Raw genomic sequence first — 18,270 nt, forward strand, 5'->3', positions numbered from 1 at the left:
GTTATAAGTAACAATATAACATAAATAATAATATATGATAATACAAAATATGGTACAGCATGACACATATAGATGTCATTACCAAAATAGTCGCATACATGTTTAAATGAATTCATAGGGGGGGGGAAGACTTTGGAGCAAGAGTTGAAGGATGTGGGTGACCCATGAAAAGCGAGCACATTCCATGTGAGAATGCTGAGGTATTCAGAAGCCTAAAGTGGGCCAAGCCAGTCTGAGAGGGAAACAATGAATTTGGTTTTGGTTATACTGAGTTAATGATGACCAGGGCAGAGAAATGGAATACTCAACAGGGAGCTGAAGTTTTAGGATTGTTACCTTAGGAAAAGGCCAAGACTGAAGATTCTGGAATCTGGAAAATTTTTCTCAACCAAGGGAGAGATTTTGCCCTTGGAGACATGTGGCAGTGCTTGGTTGTCTCAGCTGAGGAGGATGCTACTGGCATATAGTGAATAGAGGCCAGAGATCCTGCTAAAACATCCAACGGTGCTCAGGGCAGCTCCTCACAATGAAGGATTATCCAGCCCAAAATGTCAATCGTGCCAAAGTTGGGAAACCCCAATATAGAGAGGAAACATCAGTAGATCCTTCAGAGAAGTAACAGCAAAGAAGAGTGTGTAGAATCGTGGGTCTGTGGGCCATGGACTTCTTAACAAATACACATCTTTAAGAGTGGTTAGTAGGAAGTGGAACTAGCATAAGACACAAAGAAGCAAAGAAGAGTAATACAGGTAACCATGAAAGTTTGTTCACTCATTTATTCAACAAGTATTTATTGAATGACCATTATACATGAGGTACTAAGTGCTGAGGATACAGCAATGGCTTCAGGGAGCTTAAACTCCATGGAGGGTGTCAGATAATGAACAAAGTAATTATTAGGTGATAGTAAGTGCTATAATAAAAACAACAAATGGGGGTCTAATGATAGGGAGGGAATTGGGCTGGGAAAGAAAGGGCATGAAAGGACTGCTTTAGCCAGATGGTGAAGGAAGGCTCTGTGAGGAGGTGATGTTTGGGCTAAGAACTAAAAAGAAGAGGAGCCAGTCTTGGTCAGAGCTCAAATGATGCTGACAGGGACTCCAAGGGAGCAAGAGGACGGCTTACGGAAGTGAGGGCCACAAAGAGGTCGGGCAGCATTTCCTTGCTTTTGTTAGTTGAGAACATCTGGGCCCTTTACATCTGCAGTCTTAATACATGAAAATATATAAATAGTAATTCTGAATTTTCTAGTCTTTACTGGGGGAGAAAAAAATAAGTTTGACATTTGGGAATTTTAAGGCAGTACTACAGGGGTCCCCAGTCGAGTTCTGTCAGAATATGTCAAGCTCTTCTCAGCAATTTTCCCCCCAAAAGTTAGACATCCCCACACAACACTCCAAACAACACAGTGATGCAACACAAATGCTAATATTAATCATACCTTTTCTTTCTTTTCTTCCCCAGGCGTCACGAGGCTTGCTGCTGAGGCAGTATCTATTGTAATCAGCAAGTTACCTACAGTGATTGCATGTTTGCCTCCCTCAATTAAATACTTCTTTTTTCTGTCTGAGAGAAAAATGTCGAGAAACTTTGTTGACTTGAAGAAAGCTAGCCTGCTTGTCTGGAACTTGATTGTAATTATATGTCGGATATTTGAGGATGGAAACACTGTGGAACTCTTAACAGGTGCCTCCCTTGACAGATGGAGTAAAGAGAAACTGGGTTTAATCTGTGTGTGTTTGGAGAGCATCATGGGAGAGCAGACAAGTAGCCCTAATCAAATGGCCCAAAAGGTCATTCAGAGCATTGAGCAGCAGAAACCCAACTGGATTAAATGCCAATTGCTGAAAGCAAGGAAATTGAGCTCCGAATGGTAAAGCAATGTTTTTCTTTCACTAAATTTCATCAAATACATTCACAATAACAAAATCGCCAATAAACAGCAACAACAAAATATGGTCAGATAAGCGGCAATGGTCATTTTGGTAACTTCGTGGGAATTTCGATGAATATCAAAAAAGATAAAAATTGCATTAAAAACTGGATTGTTAGGCATTCCTTGTCTTATTAAAACCTGAAACCCCTTGATATGCAGGAACATTATACTTGTTTAGTCGTCATCCTAAGGTTTCTGATTAAAAGGGTGGTAGTTAAGCCCAGGAGAATTTGGTTTCACTCCTTTTCAGTGGGCAAACAGGTATCTAGTGGATAGCCTGGAGCTTTTTGTAAATGGACTGGGCATGGAGATTAAATTAAGAAGGAATTAATGGATATAAAAGGCTTTTTATTGCTTTCTGTGTACCTGATTGTCAAAAAGGTACACATTTTTCATCTGGTAATGTAAGAATCCCAGAGGGCAACTGGGGCATATCACCCTGGAGCTATAAACACGCCCAGCTGTTTCTGTATGAAAATGTCAGCCTTCTCATAGGTTTGTCACTAAGAGCTAAATGATTTGTGGTATGAAGAGGTTTTTAAGGGTCCCTGATGAGTTTGAATACATACATAGAGTCCTCCTCTGTTAAAGTTCGTCTTTGGTATACAGTTGCATGATACGGATAAAGCAACCCTGGTTCATATGGTCTGCAGGTCACTAAGACAGCTCCCCCCCCCCGCCTTTTTATACCCTCACATAAACTGTCCCCAGTCTTTTAAAATATACTCATGTGCCAGCAGATCCTATTATAACTTTCTTTCTGAAATGACTACCGTTGTTAATTGTCCTAGTACATGGTAGTGGTAAAGAGCACAGGCTTTGGTATCAGAGGGACAAATATAAGTCCCTTGTAAGCGGGCCATCCTGTGCAAGTAGTAAGACTCTCAAAGCCTCATTTTCTGGGATAATACCAACCTGGTAGAATCATTTTGAGAAATTAAATAACATTCGTAAAGTTCTTAGCATTAAACTTAAAACTAGTAAGCATTTATTTATAAACTCTTAAAATACATTGAACTCAGTGGTTAATACAATGAATACTTTTTGGTGGTTTATATTAATCTGTAAGACATTATATTAATCCAAATGGGGAAATGTCAAAAATCATGATTTTCCTGGTCTTGTCATACTGATTTCTAGAAATTTACTTCTAGGACGTCCTGTAGGTAAAGATAACACTAGCAGTCAGGTAAAACCTTACTAACATTGACAATGACCTTCTTAATCTTTACATTTGCTTTGGGTACCAATTTACAGTCTTTAATCCAGTGATTTAAAGATTAGGGCCAGATGTCATTATCCAAGGCCTTCACTGTGAAGGGAGAGAATAAAGATGAGTAAAAACAGTGGATCTGATTATAGTTACAAAGTTAAGTTTGTGATTCTGCTGGTTTAGGAGCCCTTCTAGCAATAAGATCAGTTTAAAGTATGTCTCAGTCAGACACCTGGGGCTACATATAGGAATCCATAAGTAAAATGGTTTCCTTGAAAGTTTAGTTTAAGTATTTTATAAACAGCACCAACACACCTGGTCTCTCCTATGTTTAGCTAACATAGTTAGCTAACGTTTAGGTGAGTAGTTTAGCTAACGTTGGGCTGATTAGCTATCTGTTGCAACATGCATCCAAAATAATGAATTGATGACTTCTACAAATGTTTTCTAGTCCTCAAAGATTCTAAATATGTATTATGAGATTGTGTAATTAGCACAATGCTATGTCTTTCTCTATTTCCCAAACGACATCAATGTAAAACATCCAGATTTTAAAGTTATCACATTTACTTGAAAAACAGTTCAATTTGTCTTATCAATTCACTTTAGGTAATTTCTTACAGGATTGGGATGTTATAGAAATGTTTCTTCTTAACTTTGATTTCTAAGTTGTGTATCGGGTATACAAGGAAACTTCCACCTCTACATGTTTCTCATAAGTTGACCAGCATTTATATCATCTATACTAGGAGGAAAATGTATTTTAAACAATGATACTGTATATAGGGGGAAAGTTGCCTTGGCTTTACCATTTTTTTAAAGTATGAGAATTAAACTAAATAGTTCTTCTGTTAAGATAGATGAAATCTTAATTTTCCATGAACATTATGTTGGAACTACACAATATCATTATTAGCTCAATTTCTTTCACTTACACCCAGATTTAACTTTGATTTTATGGAAATCGTGCAAATAACTGCAGTGGAAAGTGGCAGCTGTAAGCATTGCTCGTCCTGCATACTGCCTCAAAGCATTACTGTTCATTAAAATAACCTTCACTTTGTAGTAACACTCGAGCTGTAAACAGTCAACTTAGATTCTGGAGAACACACAGCCCAAAAAGTAAAGAAATGTCTGTCTTTGCAAAGTAATTTGTCGAGTTGAAGATTATTGTTTTTCATCATGGTGACCCTGACTTGGCTGGCTGGGTGCATATACAGATTAAGATTAATGCAGTTATTCCTTGGCTAAGGTCTGCCTCTTTCAGGGCACAGTCTCCCTAATGACATGATTGATATGCAGTCCCAAATCCAGAGAGGAACTCATTAATCATAGCATTGACTGAATCCAATCATTTGCTTCACCTGCACAGTGATGGACAGGAAAGGATACAATTCAGGGGCTGACACTGAGGCACTCCTTTGTCAGAGGACCTCAACTTTTTCAATGTCAGCCTCTACAAAACCTGATGCGAACTTTTGCTTGCAACCTGATGCAGCTTCACGATATTTACTCTAGCTAATGAAAATCTCAGAGTAGGATTTGCTTTATTTTTTAGCCAGGCTTATATGATCATAAAGTTTTTTTTTCAAAGAAGGATGTTTTGAAGCTACATGTGGAAGCAATATAAAAGTTAATGTCCAGCAGCTGGGTATCATTTGGTTCAGTCTTCAGGTCAGCGGCACTGACTCTTGGCAGAACTAATTTTATAATCATGGCAAAATCTCAGTAATGAACTGCAGTATATAGCTGATTACACCACAGTAAATTTCATTTAGTCTGGGAAACAGTGGAAAACCATGTGTTTTCTTAAGAATATTTAGATTGCAAAGCCTAACATGATCCAAATAGCATTTGCAATAAAAAAATTAGTATGGAATATATATGATTTAAGTTGAATATTATGATTTAATTTGCCCTTAGTTTGGGAACTTTTAAAAAATATGCCATCCATTATTGCTAAGTAAATAATGCTTAAAGTCAATAATAAGCATATGAGTTCTTATAATAGAAGAAATATTTCCCAAACATAACTTGCACATTCCTGGGGTAGGGATGATAGACTCTTTTCCTGGAAGAATAATCAGGGTAGTGACTTTTACTAAGTATCTGTTACCGAGAAGAAACAGGAGAGGGGGCATATAATTTTAAAAGGCAACAAGTGTCAAAAGGCCAATTTAAAATACCCAGTGGTAAGCACACTACCAGGAAGCACCCAGCCTATATTTAGCATAATGGGCTCCCCCTTTTGACACTTTAATTAGTCCTTAATGTGTTCTAAGACAGGTGTAAAGAGGAATCTACAAAAGACAGAATACCAAAGCTATTTCTGGCATCAAAGATACTTTTTATCCTCAAAGAGAAAATACAAATTATTTCTTACATGTTCTTAAAAAGAAATGTTTTGTTTTCATCCCATGATTATGGCAATTTCAATAATTGCAGTAATGGGAAAATGTTTTATAGATTGAAGTATAAATGCAATAAAGAAATGCTTTAAAAGAAATGATTCCATCTTTTTAAAACGCTTTCAGGTGCTTCATTCGAAGGCACTGTTTCCGTGAGCAGCAGCAGTTTGGGACGGCTTACCTATCCGAGCAAAGTCTCTGTGGGTGCTTCGCATAGGAGGCTTGCGTGGACTCTCCTCACTCAGTCTCTGGTTCTTTTCCATATTTACAATTCTTCATCACTGATACATCTATGCTTCCTTTGTATTTAGTGTGTTTATGACAACAGAGAAAAGCACAGCCTTAGAAGAAGGAGGTACTGCTCTTGAACTGACTGAGCAGAAAATAAACATGATGGTCCTGGATATCTGCCACAAACCAGGTGGCAGCGAGTACCTGAGGCAAATTTATCACATCATGCGGCTCAATGAGGTAGGGAAACGGCCTTTTTACCGAGCAATTAGGTGTGTACTGGCCTGAGGCAGCGTCTGCTGGCAGCTAAGGGTTAGTCAAGGAGGTGATAATACTTCTTAAAGTCAATACCAAACTCAATATTGTATTATTAATAGAATCTATTCAGGCCTGGCTCTTCTGCATTTGTACAGCAGAAGCTTCACCGAAACAGTGTAGGTTTTATTTATATGGTTTAAACAATAACGCGGCTCATAAACTCAGTTCAGTTCTGAATCGTGTAGAATAGAGGTGTGGTTTGGGAATTGTGTGTTTGTGACTGTTAAACTATCGCTAAAATTTGGTGTTTATGAAATGAAGAATTTTCTGGAGACATGTAGCTCCTCTCCAGTAGACAGCTTACTTGTATTGGTGAGGGTGGAGACTTCTTACATAATGAGAAAACTTCAGAAGAATATTGAGCCATTATCAGGAGCAATTAGTTTAACCCAAGACAATGCATTAATGCGCAGACACTGGTTAGGACTGATGTCATGCTTGTCCACCTCTCAGCTGGGTTAAGCCTCTGCCCTTGCATGTTTCAGGCAGTTTCAGCAAAAATGTGAAAAGCAGTGTCACAGTTATGTACTTAAAATAATACAAGCTTCCTCACTTAACCAGGTTTTTAATTTGATCACATGTATCTGAATTGGAATGCAACATCTAATGTGAATAGAATTATGTTTATATTTGCAAACACAGTGTATTTTTTGGAATAGTAAAAATTGAATTATATGAATGATGTGAAGATACAGTGTTTATCTCAATGAGGTAGGCCTTAATACATTTCTAAGGAATGAATTAAATTGTCACAGCATTTTACAACTGGGTAATATAAATGTGCTTCCCACTCTTATCTATCTGAAAGTTACTTCAAGTAAATCTTGTTTCCTGGCTCTCCGACAGCTAATCAACCAGTCAATAACCAGGTGATACAATAGTGTATTCCATGATCACCTGGGAAGGAACTGAGGAATTTGTAGCTATGAAAATGGTCCTGTCTCTAGGGGACTAGAGTTCGGAATTCTTACAGAGTAGTACAGCCTATTCACTCTTGCTAATGATCCCTCACACCTCATTTTGGATTTCTATTTGAGAAACTTGGGAACTCTAACTCCTGGCCTTGGCTAACTGAAAGACCTCCATTTCGTAGTCATGGTCTTCATTGGCACGTCCACCTGGCCACCCAAATTGGCCAAAATCACTGGTAATCACTGAGGAACAGATGTTGCAGTGGGATTCACTCAGACCCTTAGTAAATGGCATTGCAGTAGACGTGAGGTCAGCGATGGCTGGTACAGATGGCCAGACTGATACGCTAGTCAGTCCTCTTTTTGAAAGGTCCATATCACAGGAAAGATCAGTCATCACCAGTAAGCGAAAGCAACAAAAATGAAGTTGAATACTCAGGAAACTCAAAGGCTGTTTTCTCTTGAGCTCGTGGAACTCTCGGGCAGTTGTTCTGAACAAGTGTGTTTGAGATCTCACGTATGTAAGGTTCTTTACTGGGCCACCACCACATTTTGATCGATTCAATTCAAAGTTAGGATGTTTCTTTTGTTAAGATTCATATGGCAATGTCCGTCAGATGGGATGTCAAGCTAAGTACTAGTGCTCAGTAGGATGTGGTACTGCAGGGTAAGGTGCGTAATGTGAGGCTAGAACCAAAGAAAGTGAGAACATTGCCTCATGATTACTAAAACAGTGCAAGCATTAAACCCAAATAGCAACACAAGGGTGACAAGTGATCAGTATAATACTTGCGGCTGCTTTTTTACTGTGAGGTAGCCTTATGTTGTAGATGAATTTGCATTCAATGGTCATTCATTTGATGAGTAGCACTGTGAGTCTTCAGCACTTTCAATTGTGCTGCTAAATATTAAAAAATGTGAAACAAATATAGAAGCATCTTTAGGTACAGGCCCAGGTGAGGAGAACAATGTGTGTGCCATTGAGAGACAGAGAAGTTATGGGAGAAACTGAGTTTTAAAATGTCTGTCTTTGAGATACAGGTAAGATATATGAGCATGGAAGTTCTGGCCACTGGCACAGGTGAGGGAGTCCGTGGGTATATGCATCAGGTGGCCTTCCGTGAGGGTGGTGGGTCAGGTGATGAGGCTGGTAGAGCTTTTCAGTGAAGAGAAGTAGAGAAATGACAGGTAGATAAATAAGCTCTGATTTAACTTCACAGGGAAGGTGTTCAAGAGTGAATGTTCAAAGAATATTTCTTCTAAAGGATATTCCCAATTGGCAATAAATCTGGTTAAAGCAATGTCACAGAAAAGCTGAGACTTTTAACAAGTGGTAACAAGTGCCAATACAGCAGAGAGGTCAGAGAACCTAACAAAGGAGAAAACACCATTGTATTTACAACTGGCAATAGAACACTTTTTCCTTTTTGAATTGTGGAAACAAACAAACAAAACCCCCCAAAATATAGTCATGTAAGAGGAAGTCAGTGAGAAAGATTATTAGCCAAAACAAAGCAGTTTTTCTAATGGAAGGGGGCATTTCATTTCTTTTTAAAATTTTACTTTCAGAGATCATAATGGAGAAAAATTTGCTCCTGCTCAGAAATATAAATCTAGGCATTAACTTATCTTCTGATGGCTTTATCAGTATCTAATAATTTTAGTAAGAGTCTGTGTCTCTATCATGTAGCATAGAATTGATTTTTTAAAAGATGTGATCCACAATGAGCAGGGCGAAGGAATGACTATCATTGTTAACTTAAGTAGCATTTTTTTATTGTTAGGACTTGAGGATCTGAAATTTGCATTTCGCAATGCAGTGGGCATTCTCTATTCATGGAGTTACACAGAAATAGGAAAAAGGCACACTGGACTGAGGTCAGAGATATGGCTTCTTTCCCCCAACTCTACCACTCATCCCCGAGTGACCTCAGGCTTGTCCCCTGACCATTCAGAGCCAGATATTGAATGTGGCATGAGCTAGAGTTTCTCAGACTTTCATATGCCTCCCAGTCTCCTGGGAAGTGTTAACACTCAGATTCTGATTTGGTGGGGCCTGAGATTCTCCTTTTCTAACAAGCTCCCAGGTCAGGCTGATGAAGCTGGTCTGTGCATTGGAGTTAGACTAGTAAGGGTTTTCTAGAAAACTTCTAAAGTCCTTCTCAGCTCTAAAATTCTGAACCTAGTCTTCATCCTAATCTTGCAGAAAAAAAATTATCTTGTGACATACTAAAAATTAGGACATTTATTTATTGCGTAACTTGCTTATTAATAGTAAACATTTGATAGTTATCAGAAAATTTTAGTCATTTTTATTTGTTGTTTTGCAAAAAAGAGGTCTGTAAAATAGATTAGGATTGTTTACCTTATTAATTTAGGGATGGAACAATGAGACATAATGCAGTAGATTGCCTTTTCTAACTCAGGCCGGTACTGGCATTTGAGGGCCTAGAATTACATACTTGGATCTTCTTTTGTACCTTGATATTTTTCAGGCTACAGAATGGAAATAGAGTTTAGTTGCTTGCATTATAATTAATTCTACACAGAGTGAGGCTGTTTGTAGTGAAATTTCAGAGTACTTAGCACTCTGCTAAGCATGGAGTAGGTAACAACTACGCTTAATAAATGAATAAACTGTCTTGTACTGTGAGTAATTATGCCCTGAGTTAAGTTTTGGTAACCAGATATGTTAACACATAAACCAATGAATGACAAGACAATGCCTATTGAAAAGATTTTGATATATCAGTCATACATTCCTGATGTGAAAATTTGTTAAATGTTTTCTAGTCTATCCTATATATTAGGGGAACCTGTGTTTTGATGGGTTTATCGCAAAGCTGATTGGTACTCAGCTGTTTTTCCTGAAAATGTGTTCCATCCTGAGGCAAGTGAGTAATACACTATAATCTGGCAAATGTGCTCAAAGAGTAGATTTGGGTATTGATCAGTTTATTTTTAAAGAGAATATATGCTTTCCACCAAAACAACTTGTAATTTTTTTCCCCTTCAAGGAGTATTTAAAAGAACAGCTGTTTTCTATGAATGGTTCAGAGGAAAAGCCATTACCCATCCGACCTTTAAAAACAACCTTGAGGAGTGTGGAAGATCAGCCTTCTGCCTTTAACCCTTTCCATGTGTACAAGGCATTTAGTAAAAACATGCTAGACCAGGTATGTAATGGTAAATTTAATTTAAATGTGTGGTTTCTTTACACTCATAACAAAAAAAATGGTTTGTGTTTGAATATTTACTCATAAACCTTTTTAGTAGGAAGCAGAAGGCCTTGTATTTATTTGCATGGTCTGCACAAATTGACTTTGAAAAGTTATTTTACCTTTTTCCTATTTGTCAAGCTGATTCATATGTTTGGTCTGTAAAATTTAGCTTTTGACCAGGTCAGTTCACCGTGGGCAGAGGGAACATCTGTTGGGCCGTGTCTACAGAAGGACCGAAAACCCAGGCATTTTTTAACAGTCTTTCCCTCCCTTGCTGCCCTCCACCCCCATCCCATAATACTCACACTCACAAAACACCTTGGAATCTTTATCTAATTTATCAGGGAAATTATAAAATAGTTTAAAATTAATTATAAATAGAGCACTGAGCTATTTTAGGTTGTGTGAAGTAAATTAGCTTTTTAAAAAATATGTATGTATAACCCTAAACACATTCCTAAATTTAAAATGAATTTGCTAATGATCTTAAAGTCAGGATGTTTGAAATAAAGTCAATGTGATAAACAGCACACATTTTTAAATGTCAGATTATGCCATTGTTTAAGCTGAATGTTTCAGTAGTTATATTAAAAACATCACCTTTATGCCAAAGTATTTGGAATCTAAAGTTGCTTTAAAGTTGCTTTTGCTTTAAAATTCATTCCTTTGGTGGCTTTGCTGAGAAGCTTCTGGACAGACTATTTGAACTAACAGGGCAGAGGAGAAGGATTGCCTGACCTAGAGCTCTGACGAAAATAAGAATGAAAACAATGGCCTAATTCGGGATGCAGATAATATTTTTGCCATGCCTGTTGCAGCCGCAGTCCACACTCATCAATACTGTGCAGAGTAAGACCTTCAAATGCTGACAACCCGGGCAGAATTCTTCTGCTCTGTGACAGGACTGCAGTGCTCCATTAATCAGCAGGTGACAGGGCACAGTTCTTGTTGGATTTTAAACATCAGCCTGTACTCTTATTATCAAAACTATTTAGTTTAAGGAGCATAAGCATCTATAATCTTTTAAAACCAAATATATTTTATAAGTTTGAGCTTATTGGCTGCTTTCCTGAGTTGTACATTAGATTGCTCCAGACCATAAAAAATCATTGTAGCTGTTCAATTATCCTCACTTCATTTAAATAAATGGCATGTTTTATTCAGTTCCGAAATGACATTATCTTTCACAGTAATTTTTCTCCTTACTCTGTTGTGAAATTATCTATTAAATTAGAAAAAAAAGAATCACGTTATTTACACTTAGCAGCCTTCATAATTTCCCCTTTAAAGCATTCTTAACCAAGAAGATAACATTAATATCACACTCTAATTAAGTGGTGCTATAATTTGAGTCGTAGCACTTCCAAGTTTGTTTTCTTAATCAAACTTCTGGGTGCTAAAAAAGACTATAAACTGATACACGAAAAAGTTACCAATTATTTTGCTTCACTTTTCAAAGAGTCACCCTCTCAGAGAAACTTGTTGGGCAAATGCCATTAGCACTTGGAAGAATAACGACTCAAGAAATTGATTTATATTTTTATAAATAATGACTACATCCCCAAATGGATTTATAAATTAATTGCTGTCTTATTGGAATAAAAACCTTCTTCTTGGACATGATTGATGTTATCTGTCTAAGTCCTTGTTCTGGACCCCCCTCCTTCTTAGTTAGTCTATCACAGCTGGAGCTTTAATTTACTGATCATATTAACTCTGATTAATAACTAACAATAGCGTCTTCTCATTTATCAACAGTCAGCCATCACAAAATGGAACTGGAATTGGTCAAACTTGCTGCCAAATTATCTGGGACTGGATAAGATGACCTTCAGTGTACTGCTCAAAAACAGGTAGGACTGAGGGTTTGGCGGATCTGGTTGGGGGGGTGGATATATACATATAGAAAATCCTTTGCATGTAGGGTATATGTATGTGTGTATATAGGTATAAAGATCTGAAATTATATAACATATACTTTCCAATTGCTGCTTTTACATAAAACATTTGCATAAGACAGTATAATTTTTCTGAAATGAAATTAGTTGATTTTAGTTTGAATTTTAAATATTTTGACTGTGTATATAGTAGTACAGTATTGTAAACAGCTAAAGTTATTGACTTGAATGCCACTATAATACTATGCCTTTGTTTACAAGGCATAAATTACAGTGAACATTAATTTAATGAGTGCATACAAAATGCCAAGCCAAATCAACTAATCTAATCAGGGGAAACGTATAAGTAAAACTGTTGTGATTGAATTTTTTACTTTTTATCCAGTTACTGTGGCTCTATCTTGCTATGGCCTCAGTTGCACATTACTTTACACACACGGGCACACACACACTCCAGGGCAACCCGATGAAATAATTTGATTTCAGCCTAGGAATCTAACCATGTAATTTATTTTGCACAAAAGTGTAAACATTTTCTTTATATTCTGGATTAATTAATACAGTTTTAAAAATACGTTTAAGGTTTTCAGTGAAAAGTGTGCAAGGTATAAATTTTATAAATTGTATTTCTCTATTAAGTATCACATTTTCACATAAAATTTGTGTGCGTGAGACACCTTTTATTATTCAAGTATAATCTGTTTACTTATAGTTATGTATCAAAAGTCTGTATAATCTTTGTGATGTAGAATGTATTTCTATGTTTATTGAAAAATATATTAAGTATCATTTTTCCTGAAAGACAGTAGTGACAATGCTACAGTATAATTTTCAAGTTATCCTTGAGAAATCTGGGTGCTCATAAGAAAATATCTTAAGAGGGAAAGAGAGACTCCAGTATTTCCCAGAAGGATGCTTTTAGGAAGGGGGAAAAAAGGCAGCTTTGTTGCCAATAACAACTGTAGCTTAAACATGCAGTTACAATGGTATTTCTAATATTTCACCCCCGAATGAAGTTCACTCACCCATCATCGACAAAGCTGAACAATCCAGAAGCTACCTCATCAAGGGCAGAGCCTTGTCCGAACAAGCTTACCACCTGGCAGGCAGTAGTCCAGAATGCACCCTATTCATGCATAGTGCCCCAGGGGTGCTCCTGTCCTGTCCCAAAGTTGTGTAGAGAGGTGGGAGGTAGAGCTGGTGGAAAAGAGGCCATGTCTTGTGTTGAACCTATGGTTACATGATGTTTACACAATGTTAAATGTCTATCTGGAACCAAACTAGGACAGGTAAGTCATTTGTTTCCTGCTCTTTGGAAAGTTTGGAGTTTATATATGTTAACTACATTGTGAGGGATTTTACTAAGTGTTCTTCAGCTGTAAATTGCTGCTTCCAATCCACTAAATGGTACTCTAGCGGCAGCACGTCCCTCAAAACTTACTGCATTTGCTCTGAATAATATTATCTTTTGAGTGAATTTGTGTTTCCACCAAAATTGAATACTGTTATTTTTGTTTAACAACTTTAAATACACTTCAATTAGGTTAATAGCTATTAAAATCTATTTCCCTAAAATATGTAATGTTATGTGCAGGAGTGAGTGGAAGAAAAGAACTTGTACATATTTAGCCAGAAGTAACAGGTCAAAACAGTTCTCTGGGAAGAGGGTCATGAATTTTAATAGAAACAACTAGAATCTCATATTCATAAGAGCCCTAGATTTTTGAAGAATGGTACACAAAGCATTCTACTCCAAACTACTACATACCACATGCTACAATGAATATAACTGATCTACTTTAAAAGGATGGAAGGCACCTGAGAGTTTTTATCTCTTTTAGCTCATTCCCACTTATTTTCAGAGCATTATTTATGAGACTTGATCAATATTGAACTGGTAAGAAAATTGTTTTTGGTGTTTCCTCTAAGAGACTCTCTTGTTTGGCCTTATCTGAAAATCCTGATTTAAAAAAAAATAGTGCATTGAATTTTTGACTACATGGTTATTTGAAAATGAAACTGTAGAACCTTAAACTTTTTGAATGAGTGTTACGTGTGCCATCTTACATCCTTCACTCACCATCAGGCCACATCTCAAAACATTTCCCTTCATTTCATGATGTTCTAAGTTCATTGCCTTCTTCCTGTTCTTTGGACTCTTCAAGCTCTTTCCCATTACAGTCTTTGTACTTGCAGTTCCCTCAGCTCTTCGCATGGTTGGTGCCATCTTGTCCATCTGGGGCACATGCTGCCTCCTTGGATAGGCCTTTCCTGATCACCCATCCAAAGCTACCCTGCAAGTCACCCTAGCATTCTACTTTACTGTGCATTCTTTTTTTAACTTTATTTTTATTGTCGACACTATTACAAATGTCCCCATTTTTTCCCCCTTTTGCCCACCTCTACCCAGCCCCCTCCCTCCCCTCAGGCCATCACCACACTGCTGTCTGTGTCTATGGGTCATGCATAGACATTCTTTGGCTCATCCCTTCACCTACTTTCATCCAGTCTCCCCTCCCCTCTGACAGCTGTCAATCTGTTCCACGTGTCCATGCCCCTATTTCTATTTCTGCTCATCAGTTTATTTAGTTCACTATATTCCATATATAGGTGAGATCAGAGAAAGACAAATGCTGTGCTTTCTTAATTGAATTATCACTGTTTGAGACCTTAGTTTCTGTGTTTTGTTGACTCTTAATCCTAACACTGAGGGTAGAATACAAACTCCATGAGAATAGCTCTGGCCCGCCTTATTCTATGTCATCAGTACCTCTAACAACCGCTAGACACATAACAGTTTCTGAGTAATATTTGTTGAATGAATTAACAGACAAATGAGGAATGCAGAGAAAAAGTCAGCTCCTGACAGATGAGCACAAGGTAGGCTTACTCTAAATGTGATGTCTGACCAATAGTAATGTACGTACCATAGTATACTCTGGAAAAATCTCAAGTAAAAAATTATCTGCATGCATATTCATTCTCTTCATTTTCCAAATTTGGATGAAAATCAGGCCAATTAAGCTCTAGATTTTAAAATGCCTGTTAGTATTATTATGTAAAGTTTGGCTCAGATTAAAAGCACAAAACACTGGTCTTTATTTTTAATTAATTGATCCATTTCAAGCCATAACCTCTTTAGCAACAAAGTCTGTTCTATGCTCCATGGTTCAGAAGTTCTTTGACATTTGGGTTAGTATTTGTTAAATGATACTAAAAACACAGATTGAGAATTTTAAGGTGGAGTTAGCTGGCAAAAGTATTCAGCCAAGACTTTGTAAATTCGTGATTTTATTCAAGGCATTTGAGGAAATAATGCAGTTGCCAAGACGTCAGAAAAGAGAACCTGAGTATATATTAATTATATATGTTTTTCAACTTAGAAAGTTTGCCATTGTGGGGAAAAAAGACTTCTCAGAGGTTCAGAAAATCAACATATATATCAGTTCTACGTCTTTACCTTTAACGCTATATGAAATTGTGCATTGATCTTTTGAAATTATAAAGGTACTTTTCACAGTTTCTTACTATTAGCTTCTTACTTGCTTTCTCACCCACTTTAAAATAAATCCAGACTTGGCGAAAGAGACAGGGATGCATTGGCCGGAAAGCACACCAGAAAACACTGTATGTTCCTTGATTCAGGGCAAATCTCCAGATTGCCATTTTGATATTGTTTTCCTTGTCATTGGAACAAATTTATGTTGCTTCTTTTCTCTTTACCTTATTTATTCCAGACTAATTCCCAAGAATTGTGGTGTTGAAAATAATCTGTGAATACAGTGGAATGCTATGCTTTTTTAACCATCTAAATATACTGCATATGAGTTTGGCTTCCAGTTGAGCAAACTATTAAATATGATGGCAGCAACAGCAGAAGGGGTGGTGGTGGCAGATTTCTGGCTATCATTCTGGGCCCTCTCCAGGTGGACAATAACCATACATCTGAGAGGAAACAGAGGTTAGGAAACATGTTTTAAAAAGAGTTGTTGATCTGTGGAGTTGATTATTTGTTTTTAACAGTAATAATTATTAAAGTACCTTTGCACTGTGTCAGATCATAGTGTGTACGCTCTGTGGTGTGTGTAGGGAGTAAAACACGCCGTCTCTGCCCTGTCCCTGCACACACTGCACTCTCCAATGCTGTTCTCAGGCCGTGCTGCCATTCTGCCATGTTTATAGTTGCGCACAGCAGTAAATTCCTGGTGTAGCAGCAGGCTGCCTGGTTATGGAGAGGCAGGTTTAAGAGAAAGGAGAAGGTGATTTTATGAGTACACACCTCTGTGCTATTACATTTGCCATGACATTCAAATATGGGCTTTTTCATGCTCTAGCTCCTTAGAAACCTTTTTCTTCCCTCCTCCACCAAAAGGCCTCAAACTCAGTGACTCACGACTATCACCATCTTCTCAAACAGGAGCAGGCTTCCCTCACATCCTTAAATCCTGAAGTGGCACCTTTTTTGCACAGAGACTGTCTAATGTTTATTTCAGATACATAAATTTAACACTCTGGTCCTCAGGATTTCCACAGGTTAGGGCTTTAGTACATGAACCAAACAAACCCATACCTATGTGTTGTTTTCTGACTGACAACTTGTGTACATTGTCCTTTGTGGTGTGTAAAGTACTTTCACACAAATCTCCTTTGACCCTCACTTCAACAATGTAGTGAGAGACAGGTACCAGTGAGGTTACCAAACATTAAATGACATGCCAAGGTCACAGATCTTAAATGACATCTGGAACTCCAATTGAAGTCTTCTGACTGTAGCTGGCACTTTATCTACCATACCATATTTCTGGTCAAATTTTCCCCTGCTTTATTGAGATATAATTGACATGTATCATTGTATAAGTTTAAGTTTTAAGTGTTGATTTGCTACACTTATATATTACAGATTGATTACTATCATAGGGCTAACTAACACCTCCATTACATCACACAATTACCATTTGTTTTTTGAGAACATGTAAGATCTGCTTCTCTTAGCAACTTTCAAGTACAGATGATCCCCCATGTACAATGAGCTGACTTACATTTTTCAACTTTATTGTGGTGCAAAGTGGTATTTATTCAGTAAAAATCATACTTCAAATTTTGAATTTTGATCTTTACTTGGGCTAGAGATATGTGGTACGATGCTCCCCTGGGATGCTGGACAGAGGCATCGAGCTGCAGCTTGTATCAGCCATGCAATCACAAGGGTAAACAGCTGACACTCTACAGCGTACTCATTGTGTTAGAGGATTTTGCCCAACTGCAGGCTAATATTAGTAAGCATCGGAGCATGTTTAAGGTAGGCTAGACAAAGCTGTGATGTTCAATAGGTTAAGTGTATTAAAGGCATTTTCAACTTAGAGTGGATTTATCAGAATGTAACCCCATCATAAGTGGAGGAGTATCTGTATTTAATACAGCATTATTAACTATAATCACCATGCTGTACATTAGATCTTCATTATGGAACTGGAAATTTGTCCCCTTGTTCGCTTTTTTTTATTAGCTGTATATTCACTGTAATAATACTGATAAAGAAGATAGTAAATGGAGAGAGCACTAGCCTTGGCTGGCATAATTTAAGTGAATTACATACATGTATTTAACTGTAAAGCATTACAATAACCTTATAAAGTAAGTACCCTATTATCCTCATTTTCCTGATAAGGCACAGAGCTCCAAGAGATGGTGTTCAGATCCTGGCTCACGTCCGTGTTCTTAACCACTCGCCTCTGCCGCTTCTCTAGAGCTTTGCGTACTTTATTCACTCAACAAATATTTTGGAGTATTTACTTTGTGAAATACATTTATTTGGAATAAAGTAACAATTTACTAGAGAATGTCATATAAGTCAAAGGGGCCTTGACTGCTACTCCAAAAAATTTTTAATTCATTTTGAATTTTCACTTGGCTGTCACAAGACTTATCTCCTCTTTTTAACTCCTTATATCTTTGTCAACAACTGGCTTGCCACTACTTACTTCCTCAGGAAAATAAAGCCATCTAATACAGGGCGGGGCAAAAGAAGGTTTACAGTTGAGACTACATGAATAGACAGAATCTATTTTTTATTATTATTTATTAATTAATTATTATATTGTTTTCCATACAAACAACTGTAAACCTATTTTTGC

At 37.3% G+C, this 18,270-nt stretch overlaps 1 protein-coding gene across 3 annotated transcripts in view; it reads left to right on the forward strand.

Annotated features, from left to right (window-relative positions):
• The window catches only part of KIAA0825 (KIAA0825 ortholog), a 381,528-nt gene that overhangs the window by 190,698 nt on the left and 172,560 nt on the right, over positions 1 to 18,270 (forward strand). For all 3 annotated transcript variants that reach the window (XM_045197837.2, XM_053911865.1, XM_053911862.1), the window contains 4 exons: positions 1,465 to 1,873; positions 5,869 to 6,028; positions 10,035 to 10,193; positions 11,997 to 12,091. In XM_045197837.2, coding sequence (XP_045053772.2) covers positions 1,465 to 1,873; positions 5,869 to 6,028; positions 10,035 to 10,193; positions 11,997 to 12,091 — 823 coding nt within the window. The remainder of the gene's footprint in view (positions 1 to 1,464; positions 1,874 to 5,868; positions 6,029 to 10,034; positions 10,194 to 11,996; positions 12,092 to 18,270) is intronic.

The sequence above is a fragment of the Desmodus rotundus genome, chromosome 1, assembly GCF_022682495.2.
Source record: "Desmodus rotundus isolate HL8 chromosome 1, HLdesRot8A.1, whole genome shotgun sequence".
NCBI classification, from domain to species: domain Eukaryota; kingdom Metazoa; phylum Chordata; class Mammalia; order Chiroptera; family Phyllostomidae; genus Desmodus; species Desmodus rotundus.